Source organism: Hyaena hyaena, unplaced genomic scaffold (genome assembly GCF_003009895.1).
Source record: "Hyaena hyaena isolate Hyena2069 unplaced genomic scaffold, ASM300989v1 scaffold_300, whole genome shotgun sequence".
Lineage (NCBI taxonomy): Eukaryota > Metazoa > Chordata > Mammalia > Carnivora > Hyaenidae > Hyaena > Hyaena hyaena.
The window spans coordinates 1,260,078-1,273,660 of NW_024080933.1; the positions used below are offsets into that span (position 1 = coordinate 1,260,078).

At 45.3% G+C, this 13,583-nt stretch overlaps 1 protein-coding gene across 2 annotated transcripts in view; it reads left to right on the top strand.

Moving 5' to 3' along the window:
- WWC1 (WW and C2 domain containing 1) overlaps positions 1-13,583 on the top strand; it is a 154,956-nt gene that overhangs the window by 68,008 nt on the left and 73,365 nt on the right. For both annotated transcript variants that reach the window (XM_039247661.1, XM_039247662.1), the window contains exon 2: positions 6,493-6,602. In XM_039247661.1, the coding sequence (XP_039103592.1) occupies positions 6,493-6,602 (110 nt within the window). The remainder of the gene's footprint in view (positions 1-6,492; positions 6,603-13,583) is intronic.

The following is a 13,583-nucleotide window of genomic DNA, read 5'->3' on the forward strand; positions in this document are numbered from 1 at the left end:
GTCATCACTGTGCACATCCCCACTGTACAGACAAAGAAGCAAATTCAGGCGGGTTAGGGTTCATGCCCAATGACAAAAAGCAAGTGACAGTGCCTGCTTGGGGACACAGGTGGCTGACTATAGAGCCTGAGAGTTTTAGCTGCCATGGGTATCTCTTGGGATAAAGAATGATGGTGATGATGATGATGATGATGAACACATCTGACCACCTAAGAGGAAAGGCAACATGATTCTCATGATGCACAGAGCAGAAAGCTTCTCAACAGATCCCGTTAACAACCCACAGTGACTGAGAGCTTATTGCATGCCAGGCCCTGTGCAAAGCACTTTATATGGGTTATCTTGTTTGATCCCCACCACGCCCTTATGAGATTGGGACTCTGAGTTTCACAGAGAAGGAGACTCCTCCTAAAGAGGTTACATAGCACACCCATGGTTGTGGAAGAGGTGGAGCAAAGGTTTCAGACCAACATGGGTTCCTGAGCCTTTGTGGGTAGCAGCTGACCTGTCTCCCCAGGAACTGTGAAGCCTACCACCTTCTTCTTCCTTCCTGCCTCCTCCAGCCTTTCCTGATGTCACTCTGTTGCCCCAGTCGTCTCCCAACCCCTTGGCCTTTCACGTCTGAACAGCTGACCTAGCAGCTTATTAACCATCCCTACGTCCTCTAATTGCCTGTGGTTCACAGCCCCGGGTGGCATAGCCACTCCGTATGCAATCACCAAATGCCATGGGGATGGGTCACTGCCTGTTTTAAGGTAAGCCTTGGCTCCCTGGCTAGATCCACTTCTCCTGAAGGCAGAAACAAGGCTTATGCAAGTGTTGGAGCCCTCATCGTGTTTGGCATGAGACTAGGCTTCTGTGTCCATGCAGTAAATATGTGTTGCTTGAAGGACTTATGGACAGGAGGGAGAGAGAAGAAAAGCAGAAAGTGAGGCAGGGAGCTTCTCTAGGTCACCTTCTGCAACTTGGCACAGGGATGGTACTTAACCAGGGGTCCCAGAGCCCTAAAAGCCCATCCTCTTCATCCCTCTGCCCCCACCCCATACTTATAACCTAAAGGTATATTATGAGGCCTTTATTCCCCCTTAAACTTATCAACATTGTCCCGCCCCCAAATGGCCCTTCCTGTTGCTTCCCACCATTGGGTCTCTCTGCTCAAAGATCACCTTCTGCAAGAGGCTTCCCTTCACACTCACTCTCTTCCACCCCCACCCCCTTGTTGTATTTTCTGAATAGCATGAATCTCTGACATGATTTCGGTGACTTGCTTCCTGGTTGGGGTGTGTCTCTGACTAGAATGCAAGGACATGTCTCTGTCTGTCTCGTCCACTTCTGCAGTTGACATTTAGGAAGATGCAGCTGTGTTCTGTGTGCACAGCCCTCCTAACAAGCTCTGAGATGCTCGTTTTTATCATCCCCAGATTTGTTAGACATATGAATGAAGGTATTTGAATGGAACTGAATTAAAGGAAGGAAGGAGAGCTTCAAACATTGCACTTTCTTCCTACCCACCTCAGACTTCAAGGTGCAAAAGTGAAGGTGCAGCTTGGAACTGAGGCTCTGCTCTGCAGCAGCCTGGAGGTGAGGCTGCGAAGTCAGGAGTTGTGCAATCTAAGCTATGGGAACTATGCTTGTGAAACACCCCGGGGCGGAGGAGCCGGCTGGTTCATCCTGCCTGGGCGGGAAGGAGAGGTTCCGCTGAAAGTTTGGACAGTTCTTGGCTTAGAATCTGGAGGGCCCTTTAGAAAGTGATCCCGCCCAGCTGGCCCTCGGAGAGAGCCCAGTCGGGGGTCAGCATCCTGCTGGACGGCCATAAAGAGGTTACTGTGGGAAGCATTCGGATTGCTGGGGAAGCATTAGGAACATGAAAGATATGCTACGCGTTCTTCGGCCCCCAGAGAATCACCACCCAGTGTTAGACTTGGCAAAAGGTCTTCCGTTCCTTCTCTGAGCTGCCTGCTTAAAAGGGATGCACCGTCTGAATACCGAATGCCAGCCATGGCAATCTGGGAGCCTCTCCCACAGACCATAGGCAAGCGATGCGAACCTGGGAGGAGGGCAAGGAGCCTGTGTTCCTGGACAGGTGTGCTCATGCACTCCCTGTAGTGTGCTCCCTATAGGGTGATCCTGGCAGAGCCTACCTGTCTCCAAGGTGACACATCCGGGCCGCTTTTCCAGGAGGGCCTGTTGTGAAACATTCAGGAATGTTTGTGTTCCTTCAGAGATTTGTAATTAAGAAGAGGCAGAACTAGTTTTTTGCTTGGCCCTCTTCCCTCTCACCCCTCCAGCACTTGGAGCATTTCAATTTCATGATTGGGGTGTTCAGTAGCCCAGGACGTGAGGCTGGAGACTGCCCTGAAGCTGAAATGGGGTGAATCGCTTCATCAGAGGTTGGGGGCTGGGAGTTCCAGGCAAGCCCCCAAATCTGGGCCACATCTGAAAGCGGACATCTCTTCCCAGCTCACATTCTTGGCACTTGCCCAAGGGGAAACATTGCAGACCAGAGAAGCACCCACAGTTTCCCAGGGGGAACTGGTTTAAACAGACCATTCTTCTCTCTGGCAGGAAGACTGAATGTGTGCACGTGCATATACGTGTGTGTGTGTGTGTGTGTGTGTGTGTGTGTGTGTGTGTTTAAATTTTTGTGCAGCTAAAAACACTTCTCCATCCTGATTCTCTGAATGACACGTTGCTGCACACTGAATAATTCATCTCCTCCTTGGCATTTGTTCCAGAGAGAATCTTGCTGTCCAGATTTCTTGTAAGTTGCAAAGTCTCCCAATAGAAGCTTTTCTCTTTCCCATGGAAGAGCTCTGGGAGCCAGGATATCAGCACTCTGGCTTTTCCCCCAAGATTGCATTGAGGGGAAACCCTGAATATCGAATGAGAGCCTGCCTTTCTCCATGCCCTCTCTTTCTGTCTTTGGGCGCCCTCTTGACTCACTCTTCTTTATCCAAGATGGGCACAATTTCTGCATTCATGGCAAGTGGAAGTCTACCTCTCAGCCCTCCTGTAGGATACCCCATGACAGTCACATTATATTGCTTGCAATTACTATTTATCTCTGTTCTGACTTCTCAGAGTCAAAGGCTGGGAAAAGTGATGCATTTTGGTGTTTCAGACCTGCCCCATCTCCAGTCCTCATCCTCACAGAGCATTCAGTGAATCACTGCTATTGATGACTTGGACGACTTTGAAACATTTGATTGTCTTTTCATTAAGCAGCTGTGGATTATCCAACATGTTGAACATCTTTGTACCAAGGCACAGGTGACTGAAGGTGCAAATATGCCAAAGTTCCAGTGCCTTTTGCCTACTTCAGATTTGTCCCTGACGGTCCAGAGCTGTGATCTCTATCTCTGGCATAGCCTACTTTGTGTTCCAGATTGTTCTGAGACTTACTTGGTCTTGTTAATTTTTATTAGCAAAGCTCAGGTTTGGGGATCAGGTGGTGGGGCTTCAGGTTATACCTCTGTGGTTTATTGTGTGATGTTGAGCATGTTTTCACATTTGTAAAATAGAGTAATAGTGCCTACAACCCAGGGAGAGAACATGACATATATAACTTGCTTTCTAGGCTTAGATTTAGCCATTATTAAATGTTTTGATTACACTGATATACGAACATAACAGAGAAATTAGTAAAAAAAAAATACATTAAAATCTGTGTACCGATATAACATTTTAATGTGCATCTTTCTAGTTTCTCTTCCATATGTGCTGCCGAAGTGAGCACCCAGTTTCTCTTCTGCACTCACATGCACACGTGCACACATACTCGCACACACACACTTTTAGGCAAAATATACAGTAGCAGAATTGTGTAGATTTTCTCTTTCAACAGTGTTGTTGTTCTCATAATATATTGAGAGCATCCTTCCATATTAGCAAAATATAGAAAAATACATCATAATTTTTCATTCCTACATATTCATTATTGTAGTCACCCATTCCAGAAATATTTATCGAGCACCAGTTGTGGGGGAGACGGGAATCTGTTGCTTCGATGCACCATTGATGAAACCATTAATCCCTAGGGAAGAATTTTGAGAGGTGATGATCCAGGGGAACTGTCAGAAAGGGACATATTTCCTTGGCTTTCTGGGTTGCAAAAGGTATATATAACAGGATTCGTATCTCTGCAGCCAGGCTAGCAGGTGAAGCTTTCAGGGCAGAGGGCAGAGAGAGGAAGGAGTCAGCAAAAGAGGTCCGACTGCAGCATTCCTGGCCCCTCACTGATTTTTCTGTCCTCAGTAAGAGAGCAACTCTTTGTGGAGGGGTATGCCTGTGTGTAGACTTTTTCTTCAGAGGCTCTTTCAAAGATTTGCTGCATAAAATGATGTTGGATGAGATTTGGCTCTTGGATTTCACTGGTCTTCATTCTCTGTAAGGGACAACCACTTGGTGAGGTTTGAGGAGGGGGAGGCCCTGTGAGATGTGGCCTTTTGTTTCTGAAGTCTGGGCAGGGCATGCGGTGGTGGTGGTGGTGTGGGCTGAAGACAGCTTTGCAGGGCCTGTACCCAGACTGTCACAGGTGTACCTAAACAAAGAGCATTCTTCAGTGAGGAAAGTCCCCATCACCTGTGTGTCTTCTCCATTTTTTCCTGCTTTGACTCTGAGGCAGTGGCTTGTGATTTTTCCATGGGGCTCAGGAGATGCACTGAAGATGGCAACTTTCAAAAGAACCCTTCAGCTCACAGCAGGAGCTCTGGAGACACATTTCCTTGCTTGAAATCCCAGTTTTGTCATTGACTTAGAGAATGTCATTTAGTCTTTCTTAGCCTCAGTTTCCCCTTCTGGGAAATGGGATAACAATAACTAATGTTTTCTGAGCACTCATTCACATCAAGATCTGTGCTAAGTGCTCTTAAAACACAACATTATTTAACCTAACCAACAACCTGGACAGTTGTCATTATTGTCCCCACTTTTCAGATACAAATACTGAGGTTAAAAGAAGTCAAATAAGTTGCCAAACCCACACAGCCAATATAAGTGATGCTTATTAAATCCTTATTTGATGGTGCTTAGTCTTTTGTATATCATATTTACCTCTAGCCTCATTCTTATCGTCTCCCACAACACAGCAGTAAATTACTGACTAACAGAAGCTTTTGGATTCTTCATTTATTCAGTAGGTATTTTTCACAACCTACCTGACCTTGGATATATAATGGCACATGGACACACCATGTCCTGTCCACCCATGGCTCTTTCAGTTTTCTCTCCCATATGTACATTTTTAAATGTTTATTTTTGAGAGGGCGAGGGAAGGAGCAGAGAGAGAGGAAGACAGGGAATCCCAGGCAGGCTCTGTGCTGTCAGCACAGAAATCCTAGACCCCGTTTCAGTCTGTTTTCTTCCTGTCCTGTTGCATGTAAGCTTGCTACCATATCCAAAGGGTGCAAAACAGAGCCATGTGGCCTTCCAGGACTGTGAGGACGTGGGAGCAGACAGAAGAGGAAGGACATCTGAGTATGTGTTTTAAGCAGAGGCAGTAATGGGAAAAATCAAAGGGGCTCTGGAAGGGCCACTCAGGCTGATTGGCTATATATCTAGGTTTGTAGCTCCTTGCACTCCAGCTGAAATGCTTCACCAATGGTTTGTGCTCTTTTCCAGCCTTGACAGGCCTTTGTTCATTTAGTTGCATAATTGGTCTGTCTGACTTAGCCAGCAAGTGGGTGATTACCACCAGTGTACACCAAAATGGGGTCTCAGAGAGTGGTTTTTCCCCAAAAGATCCATTTGATCTGGATTATCTAGGGAAGGAAGGAGGTAGGTGTAGGCATTTGGGAACCAGCTCAAGAAGCTAATACTGATTTTTCTTGAATGCTGACAAAAACTGAGGACTGATGGATGTGGGGGGAGGGGGGATGGGCATGGAGGAGGGCACTTGTAGGGATGAGCACTGGGTGTTATGTGGAAACTAATTTGACAATAAACTATTTGTAAAAAAAAAAAAAAAAAGTGGAAAGTAGGAAAAAAAAAAAAGCTAATACTGATTTTGGCCAAATGGGTAAGGATGAAACATCTGCTCTTCTAGATGCTGCTAGAATAGAAAGGCCAGCTTTCCAGAGGTCAGGTGGGCATGACAGGCATGGGGTAGAGCCAGGATGAAGACTGGGGGTGGGGCGGGCAAATGAGTCACAGATGAAGAAGCAGTGAGCGCTGCAGCCCTTTTCAGCAAACCCCTCAGAGATGCAGAAACAGAGGCCCAGAGAAGGAAGCTGACTTACTCACATCATTCCCAAATCAGTGGCAAAGTTGGGCCTGGAAGGCACAACCCCTACCTCCTCCTAGGTGACCTAATCCTGCTGCTGCAGCCATGCCCTCTCTTTCCTGGGGGCCGTGGAGACAGCAGAGCTGGGGTCAGTGCAAAGTCTGTGGCTTTGCTGGGCCAACCCAGAGGAGCAGGGAGCTGAGAGAAGGAGGAAGTTGTAGGGCTGTGGGGACCGTGGGCTGATGGAGTGTGTCTCTCTTCTCCCTTGCCAGGTATACCAAACCGCTCACCTTTGCTGACTGCATTAGTGATGAGTTGCCACTAGGATGGGAAGAGGCATATGACCCGCAGGTCGGAGACTACTTCATAGACCACAATACCAGTAAGTTCCTGGCCAGCCTCCCTTCCCCATCCTAACCCCCCATCCCTCTACCTCCACACCCACCTCGCCCAAGTCTGAAAGAGCTGCCGGCAAAGGCTCTTGAAGCCAGATTGTGTTTTGTTTTATATAGAGTGAAATGGAGATGTCGATGTAGATATAGATAGATAATGTATGCTCATACAAAATAACCATTTAGAAGGATTTTAAATAGAATCTAAAACTCTCCCCTCACAACCCATCTCCCCAATTTTACAGAAACAGCCACTGCTAATAATTTCTTGGGTATCATTCCAGAAATGTTCCAATTGTATGTTTGTGTGTATATGCATATATTCTTTTCTTTAGTATATATCAAATTTTGTGCATTCAGTTTTTTTGCCATATAAGGCAGATGTGTCATTGTCATTACCAGGCCACTTTGGAGCAGCCAGAGCCTTAGCATGTCCCTAGCAGCATGCATTCATGTGTGTCCATAGTGGATTGGTATCAGTTGTGAGTGTCCCTAGCTCATCATAGTGGTCAGCTGGCCTTCGCTTCATGTCTATGATCCAAGTATCCTGATCCAGAGTAAAGATTCCTAATGTCTTTGTCTTTGGGACTATGATGCAAGAATAGGTTGAAAAAGGGACAAGCATGTTGTCTAACAGGTGAAGGAACCCAGGTCATAGTCCCTCAGCCAGGGAGAGTTAATGTGTATTTGGGCTTCATTCCTTGTACACCTTCCTGGCCAAGACTATGTCCTGTCCTCTGAAATTTGCTGCTCCATTTGTCCATGCCTGTCTCACTTCCAACCATCTGAAGTGTAAGATCCCCTTTGTCCTGTCAGAAGAGAGGAGAGTGGAATGCCCTGGCCAAGCCTGAAGGCTGAGAATAGGGCATGAGATCCTAGTAGCCTCTGTTTACTGACCATATATTCTGTGCCATGTGCTGGGATGGACACTGGATAGGCATCGTCTCACTTAATCCTCCAAGCTCCCCTGAGGGGTGTTAGGATGATTACCCCCATCGTATAAATGCAACTTAAAGGTCATCACTGACTGCTTGACAGTAAGGGCTAAATCATGGCAGAGCTGGGATTTGAACTGCTGCCTGGGAGCCGAAATGTGCTCCCCCATTCGCTTTCTCCTCTAGGTTCAGTAGTACCTGGCCATGCCTCTGTCATGCCCCTCAACACTCTGTGGTATAACCGTTTGCCTGTTGTAAAGCAGGGCAATGTCTAATTCATCATGCTGGCCCCAGGCCTGTGCTCTGTAAGGCACATAGTAGGTATACATTTGACCTTTGCTAAATAGGAAAAGGCATACGTGCATGAATTCATGACTAAATGGATGAATGAGCAGACTTCGTCAGCACCAAAGTGTAGACAAGTTTCTATGAGACAGCTAATGGCATTAATTGCGTTGTTGGGGGTAGCAGAGGTTTTTATTAGCGCTCACGATTGCATGCTGGAGAATTAGAAGTAAATATGCCTAATTGAGTGTGTACAGGGAATGAGGTTAATGCTTGGAGGGCTGCACGGTATGCTGGGTTCAACAGTGATGTACAGGGACCCAAACCATTCCACTCCATGTGTCTAATTGCTGAGTTCATCCCCCTCATTAAAATCTGGTGGTGAGAGCAAGATTTTAAGATGCTTCTGGGAGTTGTTGAAGAAATAGAAGAGACGAAAGAGTAGCAGGCAGTGGCAGAGTTTATTCTTGAGGGGATGATACTAGAAATGGAATGTATGGGCAGGTGAGTAAATGGAAGCCACAGTAGGAAGAATTCTATCTGATAGTTTTACCAACTCTTGGGCCACTGGGTGCCTTTTCTTTGAAGGTGTCCTCCTTGGATGAAGGGCACCACCTTCTGCAGATGGAGCCCCTGCAGTGATACAGATGGTGGGAGGCCCTCCACCCTCAAGGCCCAAGCATTCAGAGCCAGGAACTCAGACCAGTTCTCTGTGTGTGTGTGTATTGTTCATGGACTGAAACTACCTCTCAAGTTATAGACACAAGAGAATTGAATGGGTTAAATCTACCATCCAGCATTCATTCATTCAGCACATATTCTCTGACCACCTATAATGTTCCAGGCACTGTTCTCAGAACTTGGGATACATGAGAGTTTTTGCAATGGCAATGATTCTTGCCCTTATAGAACTTTCATTTTGGCAGAAGAGCCAAAAAATAAACAATACAAATAAGCAGATTATGTAGTATATTAGACAATTAGAGTATTACGGGAGAAAGAGAAAGCAGAGTGTGGGCTGAGATGTGCTGGGGTGAATTAGAGGGTGGTGGGGAAGGACAGTGGCCATTGTCTTCAGGAAGAAGACCTGGTTGAGGAAATGAGATATGAGCTAAGACTTGAGGGAGATAAGGGGGCCTTTCAGGTAGAGAATTGATAGAGCAAGAACTCTGAGTTGTGGCCATGTTTAGCTTGCATGGGGATGATAAGGAGGCAAATGTGCACACAGCAGAGTGAGTGAGGAAGCTGGGAGAAGGACATTGGGCCAGAGAGTTGCAGGGCATAGATGGGGTGTTTTACTCCATGCGAGATGAGAGCCATTGGAGTTTTCAGCTGATGAGTGGCATAATCTGCTTTATGTCTTAAAAGGGCCACTCTGACTGCTTTGCTGAGAATAGACCATAGTGGGGCAAGGACAGAAGCAGAAAAGCTTGTGAGAGATGATTGCAGTCATCCAGGTGACAGAGGACAGTGCCCCAGACCAAGGCTATGATGGTGGAGATAGCAATAAGTGGCCAGATGTGGATGTATTTTCAAGGTAGAGCCAACAGGATTTCTTGGTAGATAGCATATGGAGCATGAAATAAAGAGGAATGAATGACCCTCATGGGGCCTAAGTATCTGGCAGGATGGAGTTGCCATTGATTGAATGGAAAAAACTAGAGTATTGGATAGAGGGAGGAAAATAAATTTGGACGTGTTGTGTCTTCCATGCCTGTTACACATCTAAGATGTTACTGGTCTGTTTGATAGAGGAATCTGGAGTCTGGATAAGAGACCTGGGCTAAAGCTAGTTATTTGGGAGTTGTTGGCATATAGGTAGTATTTAAAGACATGTAGCTAGCTGAGATCACCAAAAGAGTAAATCAAAGAGAAGAGGAACAAGGAATGAGCTTTGGGGTCCTCCGACTGTAAGGGGGTGCAGAGAGGAGAAAAACCTGAGGAGTGATCAGAAAGGCAGGAGGAAAACCAGGCTGTCCTGAAGGAAGCATGTAGAAGAGAGGGTCGTTGCCCTGTCAGATGCTTCTGATGGGTAAGGTATGAAGACTGAGATGGACCCAACTTTGGAGGAAAGCTTTGGACAATGACTCGGGGGCAAAGGCCTGACTGGAGTGAGTCTGAGAGAAGATAGGGGATAGGGGTGGGGGAGAAGTACCCAGATGGCTCAGTCAGTAGCTCAGGTCATGATCTCAGGGTCATGGGATTGAGTCTCATGTCAGGCTCCACGCTGAGCATGGAGTCTGTTTCGGATTCTCTCTCCTTCTCCCTCTGCCCCTCACCTCCACTTACACACTCTCTCTCTAAATATCAATATAAATAGATAGATAGATAGATAGATAGATAGATAGATAGATAGATAGACAGACAGACAGACAAAAGAGTGAGAACCAGCAAATATAGACAACTATTTCCAAAATGTAACCCATTTCGTTATTTTAGGTGTCAGTGTTCACTACTCCCACAGACTGTTTCCAAGTTTCCATCCCTCATGATTAGATGCTTTTTGTGTTTTGGGGTGTTTTTTTGTTTATTTATTTTGAGAGAGAGAGAGTGCATGTGAGCAGGGGAGGGGCAGAGAGAGAGGGAGAGAGAATCCCAAACAGGCTCTACATTGTCAGCACAGAGCCCGATTCTGGGGCTCGAACTCAAAAACCATGAGATCATGACCTGAGCCGAAATCAAGAGTTAGACACTTAACCAACCGAGCAGCCTAGATACCCTTGATTAGATGATTTTAATCAGGGATCAGATTATGTGTTCTACTGTTTTCCCTTCATACTGTTTCATGAGTATTTGAGAGATGCCACATAGTCTTCATATTATCATTTTTCATACATCAATTGGATGTAGCAATACATTTTAACACATAAAACAAATGCACCATAATTGCCCCAATTGCTGACCTCCTGCATTATTTCCATCTCTTTGTTATAAATAAATAACAGTAGGGGGAGAATCTTTATTCATATTGCTCATCTCCTTTGTGACAATTTCCTAAGGTTATATTTCCAAATATAGGATTACTAAGCAAGAGGTTATGAACACTGTTGAGACTTCTGGTCCATATTCCTTCCTAGATTGATAAGTACTTCCAAAAGATTGTATCAGCCTGCATTGTCACAGGCAGGAAGGGTACTTTTTTCCTCAGACCTTGATCAGTATGGGGCGATTTTCATTTCTTTATTTTTTGATAAACTCATCACAGGTTTAAACTGTTGCTTCACTGCTTTTCATTTGCATTCTTTTGCATAGTAACAAAGTTGGGGCGTCTCCAGATGTTCAGCTGTTTTTAAGACAATTGTTGTTAAAGCCCTTGGAGAATGCAATAGCATTAGCCATGTGGGTGTGTATGTGGTGTGTGTAGAAAGTGGGTGTGTGGTGTGTAGAGGAGGTGGTGTGTTGAATATTTGCAGAGCGTGTGAGTGTAGAGAATGTGTGTGGAATGTGTTTGTCGATGGAGGTTTGGAGCATGAAGGAGGATAGAGAAGGGGTTCTCAACGATGGCTGCGCTCAGTCAGCTAAGTGTTTGTTGGCAGTAGCTACCTTCTGGGGAGGAGAACCTGAGAGGAAAGAGGATGTGGTAATGATGTTTTATGTACCCAGGTTTGTAATATGCTCAGTGATTCAACTATGTCCTTCTACAGCTTTAATTAAAAAATGAGAACTAAAAAACAGCTAGCCAAGGTGATCTCAAGGATGCTGCCTGGTGTAAAGGCATCTATTCAGATGTGATGGACTCAGGAAGGGGAGTACCAGCAGAAGAGGCTGGGTCTGGGGGGACCCTCTCAGAGTGTGACTGAGGCAGGACAAAGGCTGTTAACTAACACAACTCCATAGACATCCCTGGGAACTTTTGAAAAGCCCGGTGTCGTAAAGGACCATCTTTTCAACAGCTGCTGGCCCACGTGGAAAAAAATACACCTCACTTCTGTCCCTGCCTCACCATACATAAAAGTAAACTCAAAATGACCATAGACCCAAACATAAAAGGGAAAACTAGAGAACATTTAGAAAAAAACATAAGAGAAAAATCTTCAAGATTGTAGAGCAGCAAAGATTTTTTTTTTTTTGGACAGGACCCCCAAAACCACTAACTATAAAAGAAAAATTGATGAATGGGGCCTCATTGAATTCAAATCTCTTGTTGTTCAAAAGACACCATTAAGAAAATGAAAAGGTAAGCCACAGATAAGGAAAAAATAGTTAACAATACTTAGATCTAACAAAGGACCTATATCAAGAATATATAAAAGGACTCCCATCTTAAAATAGTAAGAAGCCCAACAACCCAATAAAAAATCTAAGCAAGAGATTTAAAAAACACTTCACTAAAGACATACAAATGGCCAATGGATACATAAAAGTATACTTTCATCATCAGTCCTTAGCAAAATGCAGATTAAAGCTACAGGGAGGTACCAAAGCATACCCACTATAATGACTGAAATGAAGAAGATTAACAATACCAGTGGTCGGCAAGAATGTGGAGGACTGGAGCTCTACTACATTAGTGGTGAGAATGTAAATTGGAACAGCCATTTTGGAAAACAGTTTTCCATTTTTTTAAATGTTTATTTTTGAAAGATGGAGGGGAGGTGGTGGGGGGCGGGGCAGATAGAGATCTGAAGTCCGTTCTCTGCTGACAGCAGAGAGCCCGATGCAGGGCTTGAACGTATGAACCATGAGATCATAACCTGAGCCAAAGCTGCACACTTAACTGGCTGAGCCACCCAGGCACCCCAGGCTGCCAGATTATTATTTTTTTTTATAAAACTCAACATATGCTTACAAGACAACCCGGCAATTCCATCGCTGGATAATTTTGCCTAGGAGAAATGGAAACATATGTGCATACAAAGATTTGTGCATGCATTGGTGCATTACAGCTTTTCATGATAATACCAAACCAGAGACCACCTAAAAGTTTATCAATAAGTGAATTGTGATACATTCATACAATAGAATATTATTCAGCAGTAATAAGAAGCAAGTCACTGATACAATAACAAATGAACCTTGAAGCCTTATGCAAGGCCCAGAGAGCATACACTACCTGCATCCATCCATAGGAAGTCCTAAACAGGTGGAAGAGGAGGGAGGAGGTGGGTGGGGGTAACTGAGGAAGATACAGGGATTGTTGAGGTAAAGGGAACATTTTACACATTGATTCAAGTGATGGTTTATTGTGTACACATTTGTCAAAACATATTGAACTATACACACTGCCTGCACTTGATTGTATTTAAATTTTGCCTTAATAAAGCTGATTTAAGCCATACATTGATGCCCACTTCATACTGTAGACCAACTGAGTGGAAATCTCTGGGGTATTTCCAACGTGTAGCCTGGTTGAAACCAGTGTTCTGATATGGAGTATCGTGTTGTTTGTCTACGTGTGCGTTCATCTATCTGTGTTGGTTTCTACTACGAAAGAGACTGGGCCCCCAAAATGGTAGCTGAGCCAGCCTTCAATTAAGGCTCTCCCTTACTTTTACACCCCAAGGAGTACAGGGTCTCGGCCCCAGGGAGGGCGCTACTAAATGGAGCGCACTGGGGAGGGTCCATCCAGGTGTGCCCTTGCTGCTGGTCACGGGCCCCGAGTCCCCGCCAGCCCTCTGGCAGGACATCCCACCTGGAGCTCAGCATCACCCCTGCCAGCCTTGCCTGCCAGCTTCCATGAGCATCAGCCCATCTGTGCTGTCACCTCTGAAAGAATGGTTTTCACCTTGGTGGCACATGGAATATTTGGGG